The sequence below is a fragment of the Neoarius graeffei genome, chromosome 8 (genome assembly GCF_027579695.1).
Source record: "Neoarius graeffei isolate fNeoGra1 chromosome 8, fNeoGra1.pri, whole genome shotgun sequence".
Classification (NCBI taxonomy): Eukaryota; Metazoa; Chordata; class Actinopteri; order Siluriformes; family Ariidae; genus Neoarius; species Neoarius graeffei.
Window position 1 is genome coordinate 29,670,711 of NC_083576.1, and position 27,638 is coordinate 29,698,348.

The window sequence follows — 27,638 nt, forward strand, 5'->3', positions numbered from 1 at the left end:
AAATTCCAGAAACAATGAGAAACCAACATAATTAAAATGCTACTTAGCAAAAGTGAACGCTGTCAAAAAAGTTAAATATTCGAGTTGTAAAACAATATTCACAAACAGTCTGATGCACAATAACACTAATTTATCGGAAAGTTTCTCTACATTACAGTAGCATCTCCACCTCTTTGCTTTTTCCTCATGCCTGTATACTTTGATCCTATTTTTCAGTCACATTCACATTTACCCACTATTATTCACTTCAGCACAATTAAAAAGTATTTTCTATACATTTTACATATTTGAATTTGAACAAGGCAAATTAATTAAAAGGTATGTAAGAAAAATGTGTTATTTATTCTTTTTTTTTTTTTTACATATACAAGTGTGGAAATGGGCAGCACGGTGGTGTAGCGCTGTCGCCTCATAGCAAGAAGGTCCGGGTTCGAGCCCCGTGGCTGGGGAGGGCCTTTCTGTGTGGAGTTTGCATGTTCTCCCTGTGTCCGCGTGGGTTTCCTCCGGGTGCTCCGGTTTCCCCCACAGTCCAAAGACATGCAGGTTAGGTTAATTGGTGGCTCTAAATTGACCATAGGTGTGAATGTGAGTGTGAATAGTTGTCTGTGTCTATGGCTACGTTTACATTAGACCGTATTGGTCTCGTTTTCTTCGCGGATGCACTGTCCGTTTACATTAAACCACCTGGAAAAGCCGGGAAACGGGAATCCGCCAGCGTCCACGTATTCAATCCAGATCGTGTCTGGTCCGGTGCTGTGTAAACAATGAGATACGCGAATACGCTGTGCTGAGCTCTAGCTGGCATCCTCATTGGACAACGTCACTGTGACATCCACCTTCCTGATTCGCTGGCGTTGGTCATGTGACGCGACTGCTGAAAAACGGCGCGGACTTCCGCCTTGTATCACCTTTCATTAAAGAGTATAAAAGTATGAAAATACTGCAAATACTGATGCAAATACTGCCCATTGTGTAGTTATGATTGTCTTTAGGCTTGCCATCCTTCCACTTGCAAGTAGTAAGTGATATGCGCTGGGATCACACACACAGCGGCTCAGTCCCGAATCGTGGCTTGTGCACTTCACTCGCGCGCTGTGTGAGCTGCGCAGGGCCGGAGTGCGCACCCTCCAGAGGGCACTCGCTGTTCAGGGCGGAGTGATTTGGAGCGCAGGATGCCTGCAGAGCCGAGCGCATCCGTGTATTGGTGTTGCTGTGTGCACGGCTAACGGTTTTAGTGTAAACGCGAATCGTTTTAAGAACGTTAATCTGATGATCCGCTGATTCGACGTAATGTAAACGTAGCCTATGTGTCAGCCCTGTGATGACCTGGCGACTTGTCCAGGGTGTACCCTGCCTTTTGCCCGTAGTCAGCTGGGATAGGCTCCAGCTTGCCTGCGACCCTGTAGAACAGGGTAAAGCGGCTAGAGATAATGAGATGAGATGAGATGAAATGTGGAAATGCATCTGCACATTTCATTACACATAACTATAGGTGTGCTAGATTAGTAAAAGCACAGATGTGCAGGGCCTGAGATTCCAGAGTACAGGTGACTCTTGATTAAGACATTGTAGTGAAAATTCAGCACTCACTTCACCCGCTGTTCCTCTAACCGTCTCAGCTCTTCATCCCGATGCAGCACCCCTAAGATCAGTTCCTTCTCGGAGTCAGTCAAGAAGGACATGTTGATGGTCTCCATGGCTTGCACCATCTCAACCTGTCCAAGCTTCCTGCTTACTCACAAACAGCCAGTACTGGAAAGAAAAAAAAAAAGAAAAACTTACACTTGGTTTTAAAATACATCTTGGGCAACTGGATCACAAGCAGACAGTGCTAAACACAAATGTAAACAACCACCAAGACACATTCAGGACACCTTCACTCAAACCATTTCCTGATGTGTTCCGAAATGCATTTGGCCACATATCTTTTGTAAGGTAAATGCTAACACATCCTGATGAATCCTTAACAAGGACATAAGAAAAGCGATGGAGGCAGCAATGAAATCTGAACACAAGTAGTCTGCTGGACACCTTGGAGATGCATTTTAAAAACCAAGTGTAAACAAGGCCTCAGACTCAATCCCAGATAGTCCGGGTCAGGAATGAACACATTCACAGCACACTTTCAAATATTCATCAGTCTAGCCCCAAAAACATGTACTCATGCTTGCAGCGAATCAGAATCAAGTTTATTGCCAAGTACATTCTCACATACAAGAAATTTGCTTTGGTGGTTAGTACTTGAACAGTTAAGATAAATTAAAAAAAAAAAAAAAAATAATATAGAATTAAAAAATAAGAATATAAAATATACAAATTTGAAAAGTGGACATATTTAAGGGCTATGTGCATGGGTTGTTTTGAAGAAGTCCAAGCTGTACAGTACATCTTGGAATGTGCAAAAATTGATCACAGGATGAAGAGTCATGACATGAATGTGCGAGAATATATGCAATGGGTTAAATAAATAGCCAAACTGTACAGTGTGTGCTGGAATGTGCAGAAAAAGTTCATAGACTGAAGATGCAGGACATGAACAAGATAGAACAGGATGCTTTGTGATTTATTTATTTAATTTTTTTAAACTAGTCGGTCTATACAGCTGCAGCAACAAAATAAGGGTCAATGTTTAAGATTATGAGGTTCTGTGGCCTATTTATCATGCATTTAATATTTAGGAATAAAATTGGCATAAGATGATTTTCTGTTTATGTTGTTGTAATCCTGGTGGTATAAACCTCACATGAAACGGAAAAGACTTTGTGCAATGACCTGTGTTTTCTGATTTATAATAAAGCTTGGACTTGTTCACTTTGCACCGTCTTGCCCGCAGGAGGAAAGCTGGGGCCCAGAGAATGCTGTTGTAGTTCCTTACTGCCATCTTTCTTCCCAGAGGAGTAGAATAAAGAGGCTATGGAGGGAACGCAATGTGGGAGTCATTCCACAGAGATACACCAGCACACCAATCAAAATGAAAATTAGCTTCAACAAATATCTCTCTCATATCGAATGCTTCCAAGGCCAAGTTTTCCATTTTATTAATAATACTGCACCACTTATAAGTTTCACTGTTATTTCAACTATACTAGTGCATCTAAAAAAATTAGAATACCATGAAAAAGTTCCTTTTTTTTCATAATTTAATTCAAAAAGGTAAACTTTCATATATTCTATATTCATTACATGTAAAGTGAAATAGTTAAAGCCTTTTTTGCTTTAATTTTGATGATTATGGCTTATAGCTCATGAAAATCAGGAATCCAGTATTTCAAAATTATTAGAATATTCCCCAAGATCAATCAAAAAAAGGATTTACAATACAGAAATGTCCAACTTCTGAAAAGTATATTCATTTATACACTCAATACTTGGTTGGGGCTCCTTTACCATGAATTACTGCATCAACGCGGTGTGGCATGGAGGTGATCAGTCTGTGGCACTGCTGAGGTGTTATTGAAGCCCAGGTTGCTTTGATAGTGGCCTTCAGCGTATCTGTATTTTTGGGTCGGGTGTTTCTCATCTTCCTCTTGACAATACCCCATAGATTCTCTATGGGGTTCAGGTCAGGTAAGTTGGCTGGCCAATCAAACACAGTAATATCATGGTCAGCAAACCATTTGGTAGTAGTTTTGGCACTGTGGGTAGGTGCCAAGTCCTGCTGGAAAAGGAAATCAGCATCTCCAAAAAGCTCGTCAGCAGATGGAAGCATGAAGTGCTCTAAAATCTCCTGGTAGATGGCTGTGTTGACTTTGGACTTGATAAAATACAGTGGACCAACACCAGCAGATGACATGGCACCCCAAATCATCACAGACTGTGGAAACTTCACACTGGGCTTCAAACACCTTGGATCCTGTGCCTCTCCACTCTTCCTCCAGACTCTAGAACCGTGATTTCCAAATTAAATGCAAATTGTACTTTCATCTGAAAAGAGGACTTTGGACCACTGAGCAACAGTCCATTTCTTTCTCTCCTTAGCCCAGATAAGACACTTCTGACATTGTCTCTGGCTCAGGAGTAGCTTGATATTAGGAATGCGAAAGTTGTATCCCCTTTCTTGAAGATGTCTGTTCGTGATGGGTCTTGATACACTGACACCAGCCTCAGTCCACTCCTTGTGAAGCTCTCCCAAGTTCTTGAATCAACTTTTGACAATCCTCTCAAGACTGCAGCCATCCTTGTTGCTTGTGCACCTTTTCTAGCCACCCTTTTCAGCAATGACCTTTTGTGGTTTACCCTCCTTGTGGAGGGCATCAGTGATCATCTTCTGGACAACAGTCAAGTCAGCAGTCTTCCCCATGATTGTGGTTGTGTGTACTGAACTAGACCGAGAGATACACTGTGTTCATACTGTTTTACTCAAACTCGAAATTAAATATTCTAATACTTTGAGATGGGTTTTTTTATGTTTTTGTACTGTATGCCATACTGATTAAAATAGAAAAATGCTTGAAACATTTTAGTTTGTGTGTAATGAGTCTATAATATATAACTTTCACTTTCTTAAATAACTGATGGAAAATATTGAACTTTTTCACAATATTCTAATTTTTTGAGATGCACTAGTAGTTTATAAACAGATTTAGATTAAGAAATAAAACCAGAGAATTGGTGTTAAATTTACAGTGCTGTGAAACAATGTTTGTATCATAGGCCTAATCTTTCCAAGAAATTTGCTATGATGGAAAAAAAAGGCAAGAAACATTGACAAATGTTTAAAAAGCAAACAAACAAAAAGTCATGCAGAACACAGGGATGTGATTTGGGGCTGGTGAAATTATCTGAAAATTTTAGCCGGGGGTCTGGGGGCTGCAGGCCCCCAGCTGGTCCAGGGCAGCGCCCTGGTGGGGGGACAAGGGGGACGAAGCCCCCCGAAGCTCCTGGGTTCTGGGGTTTTCTGACTTAAAAATTTTACTAAAATGGCAAGCAAATACACAAGAAAAAACTTGTCATGATTAACAAATTCAAGCCAATTTAATGGTCAACATGCAACTCTGAGCCCCTATAGTAAATTCAGTGATTCTTAACTGACAAAAAGCCAAAACATGAAACCTAAAAATGTCATTCTAAATTAAATCATCTGCATTAGAATAAATAGAAAATTGTATAAGGAAAAACAAAATTTATACTTTCAATTACTGTAGAAGTTGAACATACCAAATGTGCCTTTTCAAACAAACATGATGCAACATAAGAATTCATCCACAAGTCTTCAGGAACTCTCAAAGAAAAAAAGATGCTAGCATCCATGTTCAGTTCCAGCATATCAGTCACTTTTTTTCTGCAGTTTCTACTCTAGCAATGTCAACTTCATATACATAACTCTATAGTGTTCACTCATCAAAGGATATTCAAAACTACTGTGTTTACTCACTTAGGTTTCGTTTCTATCCAGGGCTCCAGCCCGACTTTGCACGCTCGTAGCTCGGGTAGGGGAGGTCCCAGCCTGCCCAAACTTGACAGCCAGAGGCCTCTGCCCTCCCCCCAAAGAACGACATCGCTGAACAAATGTCTCACAGTCTTATGTCCAACGTCTGTAGCAACCGCTTTCTCCAACCATTCCCAGCGGAACTTGTTTTTCACTATTCTGTCGATTTCTTTAACTTGATTTGTATCTTTACGCTCGATCACGGAGGCTGCCATCTTTCAACTCTTTGTTTGAAGCGAGCTTACGTACAGCTATCTAACAAGCGTGTTCATTGGTTGTTACAGAGCGATGGGCCAATCACGTACCTCGTTTCATCTCAATGACGGAATTACTGAAAGTCAGAACGAACAGGATACGAATGCGGATTTTTGAGCGGAAAATCGGAAATTTTTTTTTTCAAATTTTGAGGTGAAAAAAACGGAATTCCGCGAATTCGCGGAAAAATCACATCCCTGAGAACACGATGCTTGCGTAAATCACAAAGAAACGGAAGTTATGGCTGATTGTGTTTTTACAAGATTCGACCTTGACCCACCAAAAACTAATGATGTCTGTGTGACCCTAGGGAGTTGTCCTGTGCATTTTGGTGAAGATTGGTCAAGAAGTGATGATGCTAGAGCACCAACAAACAAACAGACAAATCAACATACTTGCAAAAATCTCAGATTTTCGCAAGTAAAAAACCCTTTACCTGTCAGCACAAAGTCTCTATGCGTTGAAGATGTGAGGTTTTGTTCATTTTCACAGTCTGGAAATAAACACTCCTGATTTCGATGAATCTCATTTTGCGTTTTCTGGAAAAGCACAGGTACTAATAACTAAAGTCAACAAAATATTGCTAATGTCAAAAGAAATGACACACGCTGCTTTGCACGAGCAGTGTGACAGAGTGTGTATGTGCATCTTTGTGATTATACAAATAGTGAAGACTCATGCTGTTTGGGAAAAGGGCAGAAACCTGGACACGGTGCAGAGGAAGCATTTCTAATTTCGGTACTGATTTGAAAAGTGGCTTTTATGTTAAAAAATACAAAAATAAAAACTCCATTTGCTTTGACTGTAAATGTGCCGTGAGTTTCCATATAATGGCTGTAAATGTCAAATGGGTTAAAAGTCACCAGGTTCTCATAGGCAGCATGGACACAGGACACAGCCAGGTCTAGGGGCATGGGAACAGGCTCAAACTTCCACTGGTTCTGAGAAACACTCCATGAGATGTCCAGGACTTTGTGCTGCTTAGCATTTGGACATGCTGTAGCAGAGAAACTGGAGCAGGCAGGCAGTGCAATGAGAAAAGGAAAAGCAAACATCCCAGTGTTCCCACCCTGTAAAGACACAACCTCGGGTGGAGTTCTGTAGTTAACTTTTATTTAATTATGTCGCTTTGGGTGGTTAATCATCACTGGCACCAGTCAATCATACACTCTGTTTTAGGATTCAATAACCAAAGTGTGAAGAAAAAAAAACAAAAGATTAAACTATTAGCCGTTAAAAGAATGAATAGAAACTGGTTTGGGGTCAGGAACACGTGTCCTATAACACTTAATGCCAAGGTTTTGTTCATTGTTTGAACACTTGTGGAAAGGTGAGAACGGTTGAGGAGTAAACAGTCCACTAGGAAAAGCACCACACATTGTTAGGGATAACGATGAAGCTTTTGAATTAAATAAATTACAACAGCTAAACCAGATGACTTAAGGTGAACTTACTTGATTAGTCTTAAAGACTAAAAAACACCCACAGGATGTGACACAGAAAGAACAGATACATGCAGCATATACACAGACGTCCAAATTCTCAGTTGTGTTCAGTTCATCCATTTGTATGTGTACATAATGTCCACTATTAGACTATTCTCATGAGTTTCTACTGGCAACATGTTCAGAAGTCAGGGGAAATGCACACTGGTCAGTTGTAATCACATCGACGATGAATAAAAACGTTAGCCTTCTTTATATCTTTAAGTTAATACATGTGATGTAGAGTGTGTGTGTTTTAAAAACACACACTCTGTCTCATAACAGTCTTTAACTTACCGACTTTTGCTGAGGTGTTTATGTGCTGCCTCTCTCTTCCTTACGAACTTGACTTTCAGCTCTGGCTTAAAAAAAAAAAGCCTGTACAGTGCCGGAAGATGGGAAAACTTCCTAGCGCGCGCGCGCTCTCTCTCTCTCTCTCTCTCACACACACACACACTCAGCATTAGCAGGTGCACTTATAAGCACACCCATGTCCTGTAGCTGCTTTGGTTCCACATCTGAGTAAGTGATTAAAACACACTTCACACTGTTCCTTAGTTTATTATCAACAGTTTTCTCACACCTTCAACACGAAAACCGAATTAAAAGACGATATTTTAATTAAACGACTTGTATACTATAAAATAATAACTATGTGCAAGAATGCTAAAACACTGCACACACAACACACACATAGAGTAGCTTGTTATTTCACTGCTCATTGGAAAATTCAAATGAGTGTTCTAGGAGACACAGCCACTGTAATACTATTATATTACTGGTGACTAGCTTGCATTCTGTGGTACATGATGGTGCTAAGCAAAGTCTGAACTTTTTAAAATTCATTTCATTAAAAAAAAAAAGAAAAAGTTAGTTGCATGCAAAAAGAAGACAATTTATTTGACGGGTCTACACTCCAAATCCAATACTATGTGATTTATGTGTGGTGCATAGGACTTCACATGCTCTATATGCTTAATGCTGGTCCTCCACTCAGCTCTAGTGATGTCTCTTAGAAGTGTGGTGATGTGGCTTGCTGTGTTTTTGGCCCAGTTATTCCACACTTCTCTGTCTCTAGAAATTTTTAGAGATCTGTTTACTGGTCCCTCTCCCTCGTTCGATGACTTGGAAGATGGCTGAAGATTCTGATGCTGAATTGGTGTGGTGACATTGTTGTGGATATGTAATATTCCACCGGTGTCCCTCCGCAGGAGACGGCATGCCACAGGCCAGCCCTCTTCAGAACTTGGTATCAGACCTAGATTCACTCGGTCAGCTAGGTCATGCAGTGACAGCTAGACAGAGTGTAAAGAAAGCATTTAATTCAAAGCAGGTCTATATTGAATAATGTATTTATTATGAATACTGAATATAATGCAATTCTGCACTCTTTCGCGTTGGCCTCATGTGCCTGAGGACATGCTGCATTACCTTTTACATTACTGGCATCAATTTAATTTAGCTCTGTATGATTTAATGGTTGGCAATTCAGTTAATGGTACATTTTATTTAGAATTATTCAGTACCATATCATTTAGTAACCTGTTATTTAATTCTGCCAAGATGCTGCAAGACAAATCATATCCTGCTTATTAGCTGGTTTATGGAAATGGAGCAGAACTCTGAATAATCTCATCTCATTATCTCTAGCCGCTTTATCCTGTTCTACAGGGTCGCAGGCAAGCTGGAGCCTATCCCAGCTGACTACGGGCGAAAGGCGGGGTACACCCTGGACAAGTTGCCAGGTTATCACAGGGCTGACACATAGACACAGACAACCATTCACACTCACACCTACGGTCAATTTAGAGTCACCAGTTAACCTAACCTGCATGTCTTTGGACTGTGGGGGAAACCGGAGCACCTGGAGGAAACCCACGCGGGCACGGGGAGAACATGCAAACTCCGCACAGAAAGGCCCTCGCCGGCCACGGGGCTCGAACCCGGACCTTCTTGCTGTGAGGCGACAGCGCTAACCACTACACCACTCTGAATAATGATGATGATAATTATATGCAAAAACTCACTTCATTTAAGTACTTAAGAATTAGTGGATTTCCAGCTCTTTTACTTACTTACTTAGAAACTTTAATGTCCTTAAAAAGGCAATTTGTCTTACAGCACAACACAAGACGAGACACCAGCCACCATCATATCTAACATCCCAACACAAACGCACGTAAAACACAACAAAAACACACCACGTCCATTGCACCAGCTAAAAAAAAAAAAAGTAATAAGATAAATTATACAATAAAAAGATGTGACAGTTATCTTGTAATGTTAGGTGTGTGTTTCCCACATCTTGTTCAATTGTGTAATTGCCATAGGAATGAATGAATTCTTTGCTCTATTAGTTCTGATGTTGGGGTATCTATATCTGCGACCAGAAGGAAGTGTCTGGAACTTCACTGAGAGTGGGTGGGTAATGTCAGTACAAATTTTGTCTGCTTTCTGGGTCAGCCTGGACAGGTAGACATGATAAAGATCAGTCTGCTAACACCCAATTATTTTCCCACTTGTTTTAACAATTTTTCCCAGCTTACTTTTGTGTGTCACATTTGTCATAATTCAGTTAAGTCATAATTGTGTTATCTACATTAAACAATTTAATCTTCCTGAGGAAATATAAATGTTGTTGGCCCTTTTTAAAAATCACATCTACAAATCTATCCCACGATAATTTGTTATCTATAATAAGGCCAAGATATTTATATTCTGTCACCACTTCAATCTCCTCTCCTCCAATAAGTGAGGGGGGAGCTGGCAAGGATTTTTGCCTAAAATCAAAAACCATCTCTTTCGTCTTGGATATGTTGAGGTGCAGGTTAGAGACTTTACACCAATCAACAAATTCATCCAACACTGGACCATGTTTGACTTCATCATGATTCAGTAAGCTAACCAGGGCAGTATCATCGGCATATTTAATTATATGACGATCAGAATAGCTACTACGACAGCTGTCTGTATATAAAATAAAAAGCAAGGGTGATAAGACACTCCCTTGTGGAGTGCCAATAGATGTAAAACGCACATCCGACAAGATGTTTCCTACCTTCACCTGCTGTGCTCTGCCCTGTAAAAAGTCCAAAATCCATGCAATTAATTTAAAATCAAAACAGAAGTCTTGTCTCAGTCTTTCAGCCAAGATGTGTGGGTGTATTGTATTAAAAGCTGACGTAAAATCCGCAAATATGACACGAGCATGTGTCTTGGAGCCTTCCAGGTGCATGTACAAAGAATCCAATAGTGTGACAATGGCATCATCTGTTCCTCTGTCGGGCCTATAGGCGAATTGTAATGGATCAAGGGCCTGCTTGCATGAGTTAATAATGTGAGTTTTGACAATCCTCTCAAATGATTTGACTACGAGAGAGGTGAGGGAAATGGGTCTGTAGTCCTTGGGAGAAGACGGATGAGGGACCTTGGGAAGGGGGGCCACATATGATTTTTTCCAGGCCCGAGGTACCACCTGTGTATCCAGTGAGCGTTGGAAAAGGGAGCAGAAAATCCCACTCAATTGGGCTGAGCAATATCTTAGCACTTTGCCTCCTATGTTATCGGGCCCTGGACTCTTTCGAGTGTTAACTGTCCCAAACACCCACCTCACCGTGTCCTCCCTAATAGTGAATAATCCCACTGTCCCAACGTCCTCCAACTCGCCCTGTTGCCACGTAAAATGTCTGTCGCTGGCCATGTGCTCATATCAGGTGAAAAATTCATTTAAGTCATTTGCCAACAGATGGCTTGCTCTATCATCTGCTTGTTGTTCTGTGTTTTTACTTGATTTGTAAGGGGCATTTGCCATCAACTTTATTCCAGTCCATGCGGCCCTATAATCTCCTGTCATTAAGGTCTTCTGTACCTTGTCTCTATACTGGCATTTAGCTTTATAGATCTCCTTATTGACTTTTCTCTGTACTTCCTTTATGTCCTGTTGGCTCCCTGAAGCAAAAATCCTTTTTTTTCATTTAAAACTCCCTTCAACTCTTTGGTTACCCACGGTTTATTGTTTGGGTACACCCTACTAGTCTTTTTAGGAATCACTGTCTCCACACAAAAGTCTATGTACCCTGAGATGACCTCTGTCAGCTCATGAAGGTCAGCTGCAGAGTCTTCAAAGGTGCTCCATGATGTAGACTCAAAGCACCCTTTCAGAGTCTCCACACTGTTCTCATCCCACACCTGAATCTGCTTTTCAATAGGTTTAACACGTTTTAGAACCTGCCTATAGCTGGGTCTAAGCAAAATACAGTTATGGTCTGAGCTACCCAAAGGGGCTCTGACACTAGATGAATATGCTTTGGGAATAGATCCGTAGCATAAATCTATAATCTTACTATTCCTTGTTGGGCATGTAACATACTGGAAGTAATTGGGCAGTGTACGTTTAAGGGTACAGTTATTGAAATCCCCCATTACAAACTTCGGTGCATCCAGGGAAATTTCGTCAAACTCCTGAGTGATGTTAAAAATAATATCAGCTGCCTTATCTATATTTGCTCTTGGATGTATGTACACAATAGTCAAAAATATTTGTGGGAATTCTCAGGGTAAATATGACGGTCGGAGGGACAGCGACAAAAGTTCAATATCGGGGGTGCATAATTTTTTTTCTCACCACCGTTGTTCTGCACCATCGATCGTTTATCATAAGGCACACTCCTCCTTTTGAAATTACCTCTTCTCACAGTTAACTTTGCATTTTTTTCCACTGTAGCCATGAATAATTATCATTCAGCAAAATAATTTGCACGTGTAATCAGAGAAAAAAACAGACTCTTGCATTTTAGTTAACTGTGTTAACACAGTCTGTTGCCACTGTCATTTGAAAGGAAAAATTGCAATGTGTTGGCAATATGTGATATTAGACTATCATATATTCTTATATCACTGTGGGCCAGTTAATGTCTGGCTCTGGGACCACACTGTGGACACCCCTGCTTTAAAGCATCGTGTCATTAACGTTGCAAGAAAAAATATATATAATATAGATATTTAGGCACTGCTTAAAAGCGGAGCTCCGAATGAATGCATGAGCAAAATATTTACAAGGGCACAAAATTAACCTGAATAGAATAATAATAACATATGAACCATCAAATTGTGTAGTGTATTTCACGTCAGTAAATTGCTGCATTTTCTTGTGACAGTGATACCACTAATAAGAGGTATCACAGTTATGAATACATATTTGTTGCTTTCTTTGACATCTCATGCCATGCACCAGAAACAACACCATGACATTTATTATGGTGTGACTCTGCTGGGTACCTGGAGGACAGCAGTGAACCAGCACTTTCACTTTACATCATAACTATATACAGTGGTGCTTGAAAGTTTGTGAACCCTTTAGAATTTTCTATATTTCTGCATAAATATGACCTAAAACATCATCAGATTTTCACACAAGTCCTAAAAGTAGATAAAGAGAACCCAGTTAAACAAATGAGACAAAAATATTATACTTGGTCATTTATTTATTGAGGAAAATGATCCAATATTACATATCTGTGAGTGGCAAAAGTATGTGACCCTTTGCTTTCAGTATCTGGTGTGACCCCCTTGTGCAGCAATAACTGCAACTAAACGTTTGCGGTAACTGTTGATCAGTCCTGCACACCGGCTTGGAGGAATTTTAGCCTGTTCCCGTACAGAACAGCTTCAACTCTGGGATGTTGGTGGGTTTCCTCACATGAACTGCTCGCTTCAGGTCCTTCCACAACATTTCCATTGGATTAAGGGCAGGACTTTGACTTGGCCATTCCAAAACATTAACTTTATTCTTCTTTAACCATTCTTTGGTAGAACGACTTGTGTGCTTAGGGTCGTTGTCTTGCTGCATGACCCACCTTCTCTTGAGATTCAGTTCATGGACAGATGTCCTGACATTTTCCTTTAGAATTCGCTGGTATAATTCAGAATTCATTGTTCCATCAATGATGGCAAGCCGTCCTGGCCCAGATGCAGCAAAACAGGCCCACACCATGATACTACCACCACCATGTTTCACAGATGGGATAAGGTTCTTATGCTGGAATGCAGTGTTTTCCTTTCTCCAAACATAACGCTTCTCACTTAAACCAAAAAGTTCTATTTTGGTCTCATCCGTCCACAAAACATTTTTCCAACAGCCTTCTGGCTTGTCCACGTGATCTTTAGCAAACTGCAGACGAGCAGCAATGTTCTTTTTGGAGAGCAGTGACTTTCTCCTTGCAACCCTGCCATGCACACCATTGTTGTTCAGTGTTCTCCTGATGGTGGACTCATGAACATTAACATTAGCCAATGTGAGAGAGGCCTTCAGGTTCTTAGAAGTTACTCTGGGGACCTTTGTGACCTCGCCGACTATTACATGCCTTGCTCTTGGAGTGATCTTTGTTGGTCGACCACTCCTGAGGAGGGTAACAATGGTTTTGAATTTCCTCCATTTGTACACAATCTGTCTGACTGTGGATTGGTGGAGTCCAAACTCTTTAGAGATGGTTTTGTAACCTTTTCCAGCCTGATGAGCGTCAACAACGCTTTTTCTGAGGTCCTCGGAAATCTCCTTTGTTCGTGCCATGATACACTTCCACAAACATGTGTTGTGAAGATCAGACTTTGATAGCTCCCTGTTCTTTAAATAAAACCGGGTGCCCACTCACACTTGATTGTCATCCCACTGATCGAAAACACCTGTCTCTAATTTCACCTTCAAATTAACTGCTAATCCTAGAGGTTCACATACTTTTGCCACTCACAGATATGTAATATTGGATCATTTTCCTCAATAAATAAATGACCAAGTATAATATTTTTGTCTCATTTGTTTAACTGGGTTCTCTTTATCTACTTTTAGGACTTGTGTGAAAATCTGATGATGTTTTAGGTCATATTTATGCAGAAATATAGAAAATTCTAAAGGGTTCACAAACTTTCAAGCACCACTGTACAGTAGTTCCGATCAAATATCAAACTTGATATGTCAAACAGTTGTCCGGTTACATCTTTCATGACTCTCCGGATGCGCTTTCCAGGTTACCTGGTCTGGTACCCTATCAGTACCATGCCCACTTACCACTGGTGTCCCTCAAGGTCCATGGTCTGTTTCTCTTCCCCCTCTACGCCAAGTTTCTCGGCCCAGTTATCTCTGCTTATGATCTATCCTACCGCTGCTATGGTGATGACACCCGATTTTTTCTCTCTTTTCCTCCTTCTGATACACAGGTCTCTGCTTGCATCTCTGCTTGTCTGCGTGACATCCAGTGTTGGATGGACAACCATCACTTGAAGCTCAACCCAGGCAAGATGGAAGTAATCTACGTTCCCGCTCCATCCTCCCCATCCCTGGATGACATCATCTCTCTGGGAGACATCTCTATGTCATCTTCACCCAGGGTGAAGAACCTAGGGGTGGTGTTCATGACAGACTCTCCTCCCCAGCGAACATCAATGCAATGACCCAGACACACCTACTCTACTCAGCTCCTGGTCTAAGCACTGATCCTTTCTCCTTGCCGGCCTTCCATCATCTGCCATCTAGAACACTGCAGCCCGTCTGGTCTATAACCTCCCTCATTTCTCCCATGTTACTTCTCTGCTTGCCCCTCTGCATTGGCTACCTATCGCAGCTCGCATCACATTTAAGACATTAGTGCTAGCTTACCAGGCTGTCAAGGGGTTAGGGCCAGCATATATCCAGAGACTGATCTGCCCCTACATGCCATCCGGATCCCTATGCTTCACTACTACTGGTTGCCTGGCCCCTCTTCCTCTCCACTCCTGCCCAGCCTGCTCAAGACTGCTGTCTGTCCTGGCTCCCTGTTGGTGGAATGACCTTCCCATTGAGGTCAAAACTGCCTGCTCCCTGACCACCTTCAAGTGCAGACTGAAGCCTCACCTCTTCAGGCTGCACCTCTCCCCTGCTTTCCTGCCCACTGTGTAACCGTGTATTGGTCTTGACCAACCCAGGCTGTGTACCTTCTAGCCTGGGGTTAACTACTGAAGTTTTATTTTTCTCTATTTAGTTGTACTTTGTCAACTCATTTGTATGGTTGAATTGTTTTCCTTGGCTGTTTGCTGAGTGTTGTGACTTCAACAGAATATCACACTAAGTGTTATTCCATCACTTGTTCAGTTGGCACTAGAACTTTATTGTGTAGAAGTTCAGCATTTCTTGTACCTGACTTTTGTACTTGTACATCGCACTGGATAAGTGCATCTGCTAAATGCAATGTAACGTAAGGTTCATGTATGTTGGCGGTTAGAGTGCACAGCCAGACTGCAAAGTACGCGCACGCCATTAGGACTAATTAGCATGCACCTGTTCCTGATTATAACACAATCACAGTGCACACATATAAGGACTCTCAGTAACACCCAGACTTTGCAAAAACCTTGTATTTTGTATCACTTTTCTGGTTTTGACCCTGTTTAAGTTTTTGGGCTTTGAGTATTATATTACCTCAGATATCCAGTCTATGCCTCACTTGACCACTGCCTATTTTCAGCTCTGCCTTTGTCTACATTTTGGATCTGTTTGCTTGCATGTTTTCAATAAAACTCTTGTTGCACGTACATCCATCTACCGCCCTTGCATGACAGTAACTGTCCAATAAGCTGGTTGACAAATAAAACTGTTTTAACTAGTTTTATGTGAAACTGTCGTGAATTTTCCATAAAATGTGTTGGTAAATAATCCTACATTATTTTTTTAAAAAGGAAATTAAAAATAACCACTGTATAAAACCCCACTTATCTTATGTAAATAAAGATACAAATGTGTTGTACAGTGGTCAAGTGTTTATAAGATACATTGCCATGCACTTAGTCAGGTTTCTGTGGCGGTACACATATGCTGTTCATATGGACATTGTGCGGTCAAGCTATCAAAAAATCAGGTTGATGCATTTCTCTTAAGTATGGGGCTCCACTACATGTGTACCAGGAGCTCCGCTACCCCTTTAAGGATAAAAAATAAAATATCTAGCCACCTACGACCCCGATTCCAAAAAAGTTGGGACAAGGACAATGTACAAATTGTAAATAAAAACGGAATGCAATGATGTGGAAGTTTCAAAATTCCATATTTTATTCAGAACAGAACATCGATGACATATCAAATGTTTAAACTGAGAAAATGTATAATTTAAAGAGAAAAATTAGGTGATTTTAAATTTCATGACAACACCACATCTCAAAAAAGTTGGGACAAGGCCATGTTTACCACTGTGAGACATCCCCTTTTCTCTTTACAACAGTCTGTAAACGTCTGGGGACTGAGGAGACAAGTTGCTCAAGTTTAGGGATAGGAATATTAACCCATTCTTGTCTAATGTAGGATTCTAGTTGCTCAACTGTCTTAAGTCTTTTTTGTCGTATCTTCCGTTTTATGATGCGCCAAATGTTTTCTATGGGTGAAAGATCTGGACTGCAGGCTGGCCAGTTCAGTACCCGGACCCTTCTTCTATGCAGCCATGATGCTGTAATTGATGCAGTATGTGGTTTGGCATTGTCATGTTGGAAAATGCAAGGTCTTCCCTGAAAGAGACGTCGTCTGGATGGGAGCATATGTTGCTCTAGAACCTGGATATACCTTTCAGCATCGATGGTGTCTTTCCAGGTGTGTAAGCTGCCCATGCCACATGCACTAATGCAACCCCATACCATCAGAGATGCAGGCTTCTGAACTGAGCGCTGATAACAACTTGGGTCGTCCTTCTCCTCTTTAGTCTGAATGACACGCCGTCCCTGATTTCCATAAAATACTTCAAATTTTGATTCGTCTGACCACAGAACAGTTTTCCACTTTGCCACAGTCCATTTTAAATGAGCCTTGGCCCAGAGAAGACGTACGCGCTTCTGGATTGTGTTTAGATACGGCTTCTTCTTTGAACTATAGAGTTTCAGCTGGCAACGGCGGATGGCACGGTGAATTGTGTTCACAGATAATGTTATCTGGAAATACTCCTGAGCCCATTTTGTGATTTCCAATACAGAAGCATGCTTGTATGTGATGCAGTGCCGTCTAAGGGCCCGAAGATCACGGGCACCCAGTATGGTTTTCTGGCCTTGACCCTTACGCACAGAGATTCTTCCAAATTCTCTGAATCTTTTGATGATATTATGCACTGTAGATATGTTCAAACTCTTTGCAATTTTACACTGTCAAACTCCTTTCTGATATTGCTCCACTATTTGTCGGCACAGAATTAGGGGCATTGGTGATCCTCTTCCCATCTTTATTTCTGAGAGCCGCTAACACTCCAAGATGCTCTTTTTATAGCCAGTCATGTTAATGACCTATTGCCAATTGACCTAATGAGTTGCAATTTGGTCCTCCAGCTGTTCCTTTTTTGTACCTTTAACTTTTCCAGCCTCTTATTGCCCCTGTCCCAACTTTTTTGAGATGTGTTGCGGTCATGAAATTCCAAATGAGCCAATATTTGGCATGAAATTTCAAAATGTCTCACTTTCGACATTTGATATGTTGTCTATGTTCTATTGTGAATACAATATCAGTTTTTGAGATTTGTAAATTATTGCATTCCATTTTTATTTACAATTTGTTCTTTGTCCCAACTTTTTTGGAATCGGGTTTGTAATAGCTGTTATTAAAACAAGTTGAGTGGCTTGGTGGTGCAGGGGGCAGTGTAGCCACTTGGCAGCCCTTGGTTCCCTGGTTCAACCCTAAACTCAGGTTACTGTCTGTGTGGAGTTTCACATGTTCTCCCTGTATCTGCTGGGTTTCCTCGAGGTTATCTTGTTTCCTCCCACTCATTGTTGGTAGATGAAGTGGCTTTGCTAAATTTCTTTAAGTGTGAACGAGTATGTATACATACATGGTGCCCTGAGATGGACTGATATTCAAACTACAGTGTATTTCTGCCCTCTTGCTCACAATTCCCAGGGGCTCACGACCTACAGTGATCCTGGCCAGGATAAAGCATTTACTGAAGATAAATGGATGAAGTGTACCGTTTCCATTTTAGTAAGTAAGGAATAAAATATTCTTATAGGAAAGTGGAGAAATGTGTTTTTTTTCTTATACCACAGCAGTTTGCCAAAGACTTTTTTACTTATTAAATAATGACATATTGAATCAGTTTATAGCTATGTTTAATGTTTGGGAATGCCTGTTAAACTAGATCATTTTATGATTTATGTTGTAGCAGCAATAAATTATGTTGTGTCCAAGATGGCGGCGCGTACACACGCAGCGGCTCCTCCCTGTCCCGACAGAACGGTGTTTTCGTGTTTTAAAACAGTGTGTATCTGTTCGTCTTGGTCACGTCCATCAGTCTTAAGGCGCACATACTCCCGTGAGTTTCTGCTCGACATCCACAGAACTATATTCACGGATATAAATCCAGTGGACGCGGAAGTGCTATGCGACTAGGGTTTGCTCCGGAGGCCTGCTCAACCTAGTCTGGCTAACGCGACAAAGCTCTACGAGCTATTGGTCTGGCCAAGATATTAAGCCCAACCGTTTCCCAGAGCCCATGGTTGACCCGCCTCCCTGAAATGCCTCAGTTTGCTACTGGTCGAAGCCAGAAAAGGCTGTGACGAAGCTTAAACCAATCACATCAGTCTTTCCTCTGACGTATGCGACGCGACGGGGCTAACTGGTAGATTAAACTCTTACCGAAGCCGGTCGGGAGCAAGGCGAAAACGTCCTTCCTTTCAATAAATACCTCCAGGGCTGCTCTTTGCTCCGTTTTCAATGAGAACTTCCCGTTGAATGCTTTCAATACAGCATCTATGCGTAATAGATGCGGAAGCGTGAATGAAGTGCTTCCAGCATAGATTCTGTAAACAATCTATGGCTTCCGGTCGCAGTTCTACTACGTCAGTGCCTTGAACACACCTCTACCCAGGGCTGTTGGAGATGCTCAAAGTTGATTGGTTCCCGATTTTTCGGGAGCTTGGAAGAGCTGTAGATAGCTTGCCTGGCCAGACTAAGCTTGCAACAGGCCCTCGTGTTGTGTCACGCTTAGGATGGGCGGGCCCACCAACCCCCACTCCTGCGTCCAGCCCACAGCGGAAGCGCCACAGGCGGAACATGCGGAAGCAGAAGAGGGGCAAGGCTAGGCTAGCGGCTAGCCCTCACCGTCCAGCTATCCCTACCATCATTCTAGCCAACGTACGCTTGCTGGACAACAAGCTGGATTATGTCTGCCTGCTCCGCTCATCTTCTAAGTCTGTGAGTGAGTGTTATGTCCTCGTGTTTGTGGAAACATGGCTTAACGACAGCGTCCCGGACTGTGCCATTCAGCTAGCCTGGCTAACATGCTACCGGTCAGACAGAGCGCTAGTCGGGGGGGAGAGACTCACGGCGGAAGACTCGCGGCGGAGGACTCTGTGTTTACATCAGTGATGCCTGGTGCCACGATGCTGTTGTGGTCTGCAAACACTGCTCACCACTGGTGGAGTTTATAATTATTAAGTGCCGGCCATTCTATCTGCTGAGGGAATTTACAGCCATATTGCTGATAGCAATATACATCCCTCCCGGCTCCAATAACAACAGGAATGAAGCACTGAATGAACTCTATCAGCACATCAGTGAGCAGCAGACAGCCCACCCAGATGCTTTTCTCATCCTGGCTGGGGATTTCAACCATGCAAACCCCAAGAGCATGTTTCCAAAACTCTATGGACATATCAACTTTCCCACACGTGGAAACAATACTCTGGACGATGTTTACACCATGCATAAAGACACCGACAAAGCCCTCTCCCTCCCCAGGGCCTCAGATCACTCCACTGTTATGCTAATGCCAGCATACAGGCCGCTGGTTAAAGTCACCAAACCAGCTACAAAGCAGATACATGTGTGGCCAGAAGGGTCCTCAGAGGCACACCAGGACTGTTTTTCCACCACTGGCTGGAGCATGTTCAGACAGGCGGCCACCTACAACAACTCCACAGATCTCCAAGAGTACACAGAGACCGTGGCACTGCCTACATGAGGAAGTGCATGGATGACGTTACGGTCACCAGAACCATCTCCATTCGGGCCAATCAGAAACCATGGCTGACAGGGGAAGTCCACAGACTCCTGTGGGCTCGGAACGCTGCCTTCAGAGCTGGGGACGAGGTGGGCCTGAGGACAGCTAGGGCCAACCTGTCACGAGGCATTAGGGTGGTCAAGAGACAGTATTCCAGGAACATTGCTGACTATTTCAACGACAGCAGAGACACCAGGAACCTGTGGCGGGGGATTCAGACCATCACAGACTACAAGCCCTCGCTGCAGACCTGTGACAACTCCACATCTCTGCTGAATCAGTTGAATGACTTCTTCGCTCGCTTTGAGGCAGACAACTGCACCACGGCACAGAAGACCCCACCACCTCCTGGCGACCAGGTGTTGACGCTGTCCCCAGACAGTGTGAGGAGAGCTCTCAGGACGACAAATGCACGGAAAGCCCTGGGTCCTGATAACATTCCTGGTCGTGTCCTGAGAGACTGTGCTGAGGAGCTCACAGATGTCTTTACAGACATCTTCAACATCTCGTTGAGCCAGGCTATTGTCCCCACGTGCCTCAAAGCCACCACCATCATCTCGGTCCCGAAGAAGCCGTCTCCCTCCTGCTTCAATGACTACCGCCTTGTCGCACTCACTCCCATCCTCATGAAGTGCTTCGAGCGGCTAGTCATGCGGCATATCAAGTCTGCCCTCCCCCCCCCGCCCTGGACCCTTTCCAGTTTGCATATCGGTCCAACTGTTCGACCGATGACGCCATCTCCACTGCCCTCCACTCAGCCCTCACCCACCTGGAGACAAAAGACTCGTATGTCAGAATGCTGTTCATAGATTTTAGCTCAGCATTCAACACAAGCATTCCTCAGCAGCTCATTCATAAACTGGACCAGCTGGGACTCAACACCTCTCTGTGCAACTGGCTGCTGGACTTCCTGACGGGGAGACCACAGGCTGTACGGGTCGGCAGCAACTCCTCCAACACCATCACATTAAACACGGGGGCCCCCCCAAGGATGTGTGCCGAGCCCCCTCCTCTTCACTCTGCTGACCCACGACTGCACACCAACATCCAGCTCTAATCTCTTCATTAAGTTTGCGGATGACACGACCGTGGTGGGTCTCATCAACAATGGTGATGAGACAATCTACAGTAGTGAGGTGAGCTGCTTGGCCATGTGGTGCAAGGACAACAATCTCCGCCTGAACGTGGAGAAGACGAAGGAGATTGTTGTGGACTTCAGGACAGTGCACACCCAGCATGCTCCACTATCTATCGACGGTGCTGCAGTGGAGAGGGTGAGCAGCACCAAGTTTCTGGGTGTGCACATCTCTGAAGACCTGTCCTGGAGCAACAACACCGCATCACTGGCCAAAAAAGCCCAACAGCGTCTGTACTTCCTCCGCAAACTTAGGAGAGCAAGAGTCCCGACCCCCATCATGCACACATTCTACAGAGGCACCATCGAGAACATCCTGACCAGCTGCATCACCGTGTGGTACGGCGCCTGCACCGTGTCCTGCTGCAAGACTCAGCAGCACATCGTGAGAGCAGCTGAGAGGATCATTGGTGTCTCTCTCCCTTCTCTAATGGATACCTATAACTCCCGCCTCACCCACAAAGCCATCAAGATTGCAGGTGACCCCACCCACCCATCTCACAGCCTCTTCAGTCTACTGTCATCGGGGAGGAGAGTGCGGAGTCTCCGGGCCAAAACCAGCAGGCTCAAGGACAGTTTCTTTCACCAGGCGGTCAGGAAGCTCAACTCCCTCCCTGTTCTGCCCCTCCTCCCCCCTCTGCCACAGATTCTGCTCACACACACCCCTGCCCCCCCTTCAGCATCTGACATGTCACCCTCACAGTTTCCCCCTCCCAACACACACTCAACATTCATTAACATACTGAACTCAGGGACTGCACATTTCACTTTACCTCGCTCATTTGCACTATTCCGCACTACCTCACCTTAACAGCTATTAGTTTATTGTTTATACTGCTTATTTCATGTTTACCTGCTATACCTCAAGTGCCCTTGACTGTTTATTTGCTCCAATTTGTGTGTGTGTGTGTGTGTGTGTGTGTATACACACACACACACACACACGAGTGTTTAGTCTATGTCTAGTTCTTATCTAGAGTGTTTATACTGTTTATATTGTTTATTTCAATTATTCTATTTTTATTTATTGCATTGCCTGTTTGCACCGTGGGTCAGAGAGGACTGAAATTTCATCTCTGCTGTATGTCGAGCATGTATAGCATATTTGACAATAAAGTTGACTTGACTTGATCAGCCTCTTTTTCCTTTCTCCTGAAGTTGATAAATCAGGAAAAATGAAGCTTGTTATGTTACAGGGAAACTGGAAGGTACAAAAGTACTCGGTCCTGAAGACTTTCCCGTGTCAGAAATCAGGCTGATACAAAGCAATGACACTTGAAAACTCAACCATATCAAAGCATATCAAAGATTAGTTGTATTTTTTGTTAAATAACAGCACGTTTTTAATCTGTATTATTAGACTTGATTATATGGAGTGCCAGCCAAACAAATTCCTTCAAAGCAGATTAAATGAGTTACTATAGGAATAATAGAACAATTACATTGCAGTTATTTAGCAGATGCTTTTATCCAGAACGATGTACAACATACCCAGATTAACCTGGGGAGCAGGGGGGTTAGGTGCTCAACCCCTCAACCTTGGGGCTCAAGGACATTTCAGGGAAGTGTTTCTGGTCCAGGAAATCGAACCAGCGACCTTTTGGTCCCAAAGCTGCTTCTCGAACCATTAGGCCATGGCTTCCCATTAATGTGAACCTGTGAGTTGCCTTGCAGAAAGCATATTGTCAGAGCTGCTGTTATAGAAAATCAAATCAACACTTTCTGACTAGTCAGGATTGAGAATTCAACAGCATGGTGGTATAAAAATGTTATCAATTTGGTACATCCTTCTGGATTGGATACGACCTTCAGAACACAGAGGCATCTTTTCTTTCATCTTCTGATAATACAAAATGAGCTAAAAGAATATTTTCTCTAAAAGGTTCTGTCCATAAAAATAACACAATCCACATGCAGGACTGTGGCAGCAAGGGTGCATTTGAACACCAGTTTGTCAATAGAAGTGGTCGAGGCCAAGGAAGGTGAGTGGCAAAACAATCACACCTGTGTCTGATTAAGGTTGTGTGTGTGTGTATATATATATATATATATATACACACACACACACACACACACACACATATATACACACACACACACACACGCATGTCTTCCAGTGACAGCCGAGGGTTAATAAGGAAGGAGAAAGCAGAGAGGAGGGAGCTTCGTGTGGAGCAGAGTTTGCATACGTGTGTGTGTGAGAGAGAGAGAGAGAGAGAGAGAGAGAGAGAGAGAGTAGTGAAATGAAAAGCAAAAATTAAAAAGGGCACTGAAAAAGTATCCTGCCTGGCCCAGTGCATCAGTGTCCCACCCACTAGAGAAAGTGGTGCCGAAAGTTGGAATCCTGAAGTGAACAGCCAAGATGGAGTCCTTGCCTTTTATGGAGCTCATTCATGCCCTTGCAGCCACCCAACAGAAGCAGCAGCAAGCACTTGTTGCCTTGCACAATGAGCAGGAGCAGCATTTTGAAGCGTCGCTACAGGCCCAGCAGGAGGATCATCAGGCATTCCAGAACCTGATCATTTTAGCCGGTACCCCAGCTGCAGCGTCTGTAGGCTTCCCCCACATCACTCTGACAAAGATGGTGCCACATGATGACCAGGAGGCCTTCCTCACACTCTTTGAACAAGCTGTGGAGGTGTGGGGGTGGCTGGTTGAGCAGCGAGTAGCATACCTACTGCCATTCCTGACTGGAGAAGCCCACCTCACTGCCCAACAACTACCCCCAGACAGCAGGCTGGAGCACATGGTTGAAGCAAGCCATCCTGAAACATGGTCAGCTGCATCCCCATGCAATATCGTCAGCACTTCTGCGGGCTGACTCTGGAGGTCAGCTGGCCATTCGTGGTTTGCCAGTAGCTCATGCCTGCCGGCAGTGGCTGAGGGTGGAAGATTGCGACACCAAGGGTATCATCGATGTGGTCGCACTGGAACAATTCATCGCTTAGTTGCCAGGAGGAACAGTGCAGTGGGTCCAGTGCCACCACCTGGTGTCACTACATAAGGTGATTGCTCTGGCTGAGGAGTATCTGGCAGCGGTTCCAGTGGCAGGTGGGCATCCTGCCTCTTCTCCCTTGTCCCTTTCCCTACACTCTATGGAAGTGAGGGTAGATTCCCCCGCAACCAGCCTGCTAAGCCTGTGGTCCACTCCTCCCCTCCTGTTTGTGTCTCCTCCCCCTCAGGTGAGTGATCCCTGAGCCACTGGTGCAGAGGTGAGGCCTGGGCCAATGTGCTGGTGCGACAGAGAGCCTGGGAACCTCCAGGACTAATGTCACGCGATGGAGGTGGGTGCAGTGGTCCCCAACATGCCAGAGACCACCCTGATCAAGCCAGAGCATACCACATACTAGTGAGTATCCAAAGGGGTACCCATCATGCATTGGTGGAATCATGCTGTTATTAGGCCTCCATCCACCAAAGCTTGGTGCAAGGTGAGGCATTAGGAACAGCACACTTGGTGTGCACATGGGGATGTTCATGAACACCCGTTGGTGTTTGTCCGAACCCAATTTTGGTAAACAAATCATAGTATGGAGGCAGTGATTTTTTCATGCCTCACCCACTAATTCTGGGAATAGATTGGCCAGGATTTAAGTATTTAATGGAGCAAGTAGTAGTGGGTGGGTCCTGCAGTCACGGGGGATTTTGGTTAGCATTAGCTGGGGAGGCTGGCCCAGATCCATCTACATCAGCTCCATGTCATAGCGACACAGAGAATGGGGACACCCTGGCTCTCCCCTCTCTCTTAGGAATTCCCTGAAGGATTTCCCTCTGGAGCAGGTGCAAGATGACACTCTGCGACAAGCTTTTGACCAAGTGAGAGTAATCAATGGTCAAACTCTCCAACTGAACATTGTGCCCTCCTGCCCATACTTTTTGGTAGTTAAGGATAGGATGTATCAAGTGATGCAGGACACTTAGACCAGCAAAAAAGTGACACAGTTGTTGGTCCCAAAGAGTTGGAGGAAACTCGTATTCCATATGACTCATTATAACCCTACATTTCTGTACGCAATTTTGCAGGGGCACTATTTAAAATTATCTCCCGAGTCGGGATTCTGAAAGAAATCGTGACTAATCAGGGCACTATGTTCGTCACGTCCCCTTCACAAACGGAGTTCCTGGGGGTTAAATCAATCTGCACAAACGTTTATCACCCACAGACAGACAGCTTGTTCAAGTGATTTAATTAAACCCTTAAAAATCCAAGTTTGTGCACAAAAACACATGTAACTGGGATAAATGGTTTGAACCCCTGTTATTCACAGTGTGAGAGGTCCCATGAGCCTCCATGGGCTTTTCCCCATTTAAATTATTATATGGCTGCGAGCCTCATGGTGCAGAGGTGGAAAGTAACGAATTACATTACTTGCGTTACTGTACTTGAGTAGCTTTTTTGTGTACTTATACTTTTTCAAGTAATTTTTAAAGAGTGTACTTTTACTTTTACTTAAGTATGTTTTCTTTTAAGTAGTGTACTTTGGTACATTTTACATCACAACCGTTACTGAGTAAAAAAAAATAAATAATAAAAAAAGGCTAAAATGGAGAAGGGGAAATGCGTTCTGGAAATGAATCACGGGAAGGACAGTTGTCGCACGCGCGAGTCTCACACAGACGATGGCGGACATGCACCGGCGCTTTAAGGGGTGGGGGGCCACAGCCAATCAGGGGCCTTGTAATATTAATCATATAATAAACTGTCGGAATCGTGGGCCTACATTAATGTACGGATAGAAATAAGGTTAGAAATAAATGAGCGCACAGTAGCCTGCTGTAAGAGACATGGTGGATGTGGTTCGCAAAACGAACACCCACAACTGTACCAGAATAAAATGTAACAAAATGTAACGTCACGCACGAAAGCGCGCCAAAGACTGCAGACTACTGAGACACAAATTTAGAGGCTTTGAAAGATGAAGCGTTCACATGTTAGCGGGGCGCATAAAAGGAAAAAAAAAAGAGAGATGCAGGTAATGATAGAATCGTTGCCTAAAGTCACAGACTTTTTTAAGGTAAGGATCACCAATCTGTTCAGAATATCATCTACTTATCAGTTATCAGCCTACCAGCAGCTAGGCTATGTGCAGCTAGGCTAGATATGCTATGATCTGTCCAACAGTAAAATAAATCAGTTGTGATTTGAATACGTGTTGTGTGATTTGAGTTATAATCATGTTAGTATAATAGCATATTTCGATGGGGATAATAAAATGTCTAAAACGGCATCTACTGAAGAAATTGATGAAAAGATTGTAGCCTATAATGTTCACAGTTCGGGCAGAAGACAGAGTAAGCATACTGAGGGGAATAGCAATACAAAGCTAGCGCAGATCCACATTTCTCGCTAGCTGTGTTGGGTGTGTTGTTAACCCGTGTGGATTTAAGTGAAATACTTGAGAAGTTCTGTGGTCAAGACAACGTTTTAAGGTAAGGACGCCTGATTATTAATGTTTGCCCGCCGTGGCTTGTTGCTGATGAAAGGCCCACATGATTTTGCCTTATGCAGCTACTGCTAGCGTCATGCTTTGAACTAGGTTAAGCTCATTTGCGCTAAAGGATGGGTTTATTGAAGGACTTTGATGTAGCTAGTTTCTTTTTTAAAAAAATCGTATGCTCAAAACAGTATGCCCGTGTTCATCATGTTTAACTTTTTTCTTGATGGAGTGCGTGAAATAGGGCTGTGCGATGTTTGCACTGTAAACGTTTGCACTGTAAACATCGTCGATGCCAATTAAGGGGACACCCTTAATTGGCATCGACGATGTTTACAGTGCAAACATCGTGATGGACGATCATATCGTGGGGGGGATTTTAATACCACATTATTAAATATATTATTATTATTATTATTATTATTATTATTATTATAAGTATTAGATACTCATCCGAGGCTTTGGCACGTTAAGAAAAAAAAGCGCTAGGTGATGTGGAATATTTGGCCTTGATAACGGATATGTGGTCCAGCTGCAACATGATGCCCTATATGTCAGCTACCGTACATTATGTGGACCGAGAGTGGGCAATGCAGTCCAAATGCCTGCAGACGAGTTTCATGCCAGAGACACATTCAGCGGACAATTCAGAAGACGCATTGCGCGAGACACTTGCCGTATGGAAAATAGAGGAGAAAAAGATCGCCTGTATAACAACGGGGCGAACATTGTCACAGCCATCAGGCAATTGAAATGGCCGTGGTTAAGTTGTTTTGAGCACAATTTGAACCTGGCCATAACCAACTCGCTTGCGCAACAGAGGGCCAGTACAGACCGAGCGTTTGGAGTTTGCCGAGCAGTCAACACTGCGTTTGCGCACAGCTGGCTTCGGAGAAATGAGCTGCG

General features: G+C 43.3%; 2 protein-coding genes across 7 annotated transcripts in view; both read right to left on the minus strand.

Moving 5' to 3' along the window:
• sytl4 (synaptotagmin-like 4) overlaps positions 1–7,591 on the minus strand; it is a 42,465-nt gene extending 34,874 nt beyond the window's left edge. Inside the window, exons 1-2 of one of the 5 annotated variants that reach the window (XM_060927544.1) lie at positions 7,465–7,580; positions 1,591–1,752 (exon numbers count right to left, since the gene is read on the minus strand). In XM_060927544.1, coding sequence (XP_060783527.1) covers positions 1,591–1,709 — 119 coding nt within the window. In that variant the 5' untranslated portion in view covers positions 1,710–1,752; positions 7,465–7,580. Of the gene's footprint in view, positions 1–1,590; positions 1,753–2,772; positions 2,882–7,464 lie in introns of those variants that run through there. The other 4 variants (XM_060927540.1, XM_060927542.1, XM_060927541.1 and 1 more) reach the window with 4 other exon arrangements.
• A 178-nt stretch (positions 7,592–7,769) lies between these two features.
• The window catches only part of trmt12 (tRNA methyltransferase 12 homolog), a 50,435-nt gene continuing 30,566 nt past the window's right edge, over positions 7,770–27,638 (minus strand). Inside the window, exon 8 of one of the 2 annotated variants that reach the window (XM_060927549.1) lies at positions 7,770–8,462. In XM_060927549.1, the coding sequence (XP_060783532.1) occupies positions 8,064–8,462 (399 nt within the window). In that variant the 3' untranslated portion in view covers positions 7,770–8,063. The remainder of the gene's footprint in view (positions 8,463–27,638) is intronic. The other variant, XM_060927550.1, reaches the window with a different exon arrangement.